This window comes from Cyprinodon variegatus, unplaced genomic scaffold (assembly GCF_000732505.1).
Source record: "Cyprinodon variegatus isolate N-32 unplaced genomic scaffold, C_variegatus-1.0 Scaffold114, whole genome shotgun sequence".
Taxonomy (NCBI): domain Eukaryota; kingdom Metazoa; phylum Chordata; class Actinopteri; order Cyprinodontiformes; family Cyprinodontidae; genus Cyprinodon; species Cyprinodon variegatus.
The window spans coordinates 804000-805450 of NW_015150567.1; the positions used below are offsets into that span (position 1 = coordinate 804000).

Consider the following 1451-nt stretch of genomic DNA (forward strand, 5'->3'; position numbering starts at 1 on the left):
ATATTTTCCTCTAGAACTTGAGAAAAAACTCTTTTCTTCAAATAATTTAAAAGTAGTTCTCTAGTGTTGTGTTGTTTTGTTATACTATGCCGACAGTATAACAATTCTTTACTATTTTAACATGCAATTAGGTTGTGAATACCTTTTTCTCTCTTTTTTCTTTAGGAATATTGTCATTAAATGACAAAGTAGCAAAACATTTTTAATCTAAAATCTACATCATGAAACAAGAACTGATGTGAAATGTTTCGGTATCAGGATCACAGACATTTTCAGAATCAGAGATTTATCTTTTTTAAAATGTAAAAATTCTTTGCCAGGTTGTGTCAAATCAAATTTCTGCAGCTGGTTTTTAATAAGGGGATGTAAAACAAGTCTCAATCATTTAGAAACAGTATTTGCTGGATATCCCTGGTGCTTTGAGGAGGGTGAATTGTTTTGACGCAAAAAGCAAAATCTAGAGGGATCAGATTTCCCCTTAAAACACGATCTCCAGCTGCTAACATGCTGCTATACAAACTACAAAGAAACTGTGCTTTAATTTAAAAAATCATGATCAACTGAACAGAAACAGAGAAATAATAATATAATTGAACTTTATTGATCTCACATTGGAGAAATTCGCTCCCCAAAACAGAAACACTGAATGTAAAACCAAACAAGCTTTTAGTAAAACCTAGCAAATAAAAAATGGCGTTATGGCTGTTTAAATGATTAAATGATCAAAAATCAAATTAGAAGTATATAAATAAGGAAATACATGTAGAATCAAAGACAGAGAAGGAAACTGAGGACCTCTGGTGGGTCAAAGAAGTGCTACAAAAAACTAATGAAGTAATAAAAGCTAAAAATAAACTGCTCAGATAATCCACCATGGAGTAATCAGCTGTATAAATGCAAGATGTTTCAATCAAAGGATTGAATAGATTCATTTTGTTCCTGTTCAGCTCCTGTGGCGTCTGGAGATCAGCTGGTCAGTCAGGAGGCCTCCACCGAGGGATCTGTGTCCTGGAGGGTCTACCACCAGTACTGCCAGGCAGTAGGAGGTCCGACACAAACAGCAGCTTCTCAACTCATTACCATTGTTTTATCAGCTATTCTCTGGTTAATGTTTGGTAACTCGTTTCACTGCAGGATACATCATCGCCTTCCTCACCGTCCTGACCATAGTCCTCATGATCGGATCCACTGCCTTCAGCAACTGGTGGCTCAGTTACTGGCTGGAGAAGGGAGATGGGGTGAGAGTTCAGTCCGTCCCATCACACATTTTATATTTGATCTCAGTTACTACTCTCATTAGTAGGGATCATGCAACAGTCAGACATTTTCCACCTTTCTGGCCAGTGTTGTAGTACTCAAGATCGGTCTTGGTCTTGGTCCTCAGCGCCCGAGACCGAGACAAGACCCAGACCAAATGCGGTCAAAACCGTTCTCGAGACCATTTTTTGATG

General features: G+C 37.8%; 1 protein-coding gene across 1 annotated transcript in view; it reads left to right on the forward strand.

Annotated features, from left to right (window-relative positions):
• The window catches only part of abcc12 (ATP binding cassette subfamily C member 12), a 43591-nt gene that overhangs the window by 30991 nt on the left and 11149 nt on the right, over nucleotides 1–1451 (forward strand). The window contains exons 16-18 of the mRNA XM_015375181.1: nucleotides 166–172; nucleotides 948–1046; nucleotides 1135–1238. Of these exons, the coding sequence (XP_015230667.1) occupies nucleotides 166–172; nucleotides 948–1046; nucleotides 1135–1238 (210 nt within the window). The remainder of the gene's footprint in view (nucleotides 1–165; nucleotides 173–947; nucleotides 1047–1134; nucleotides 1239–1451) is intronic.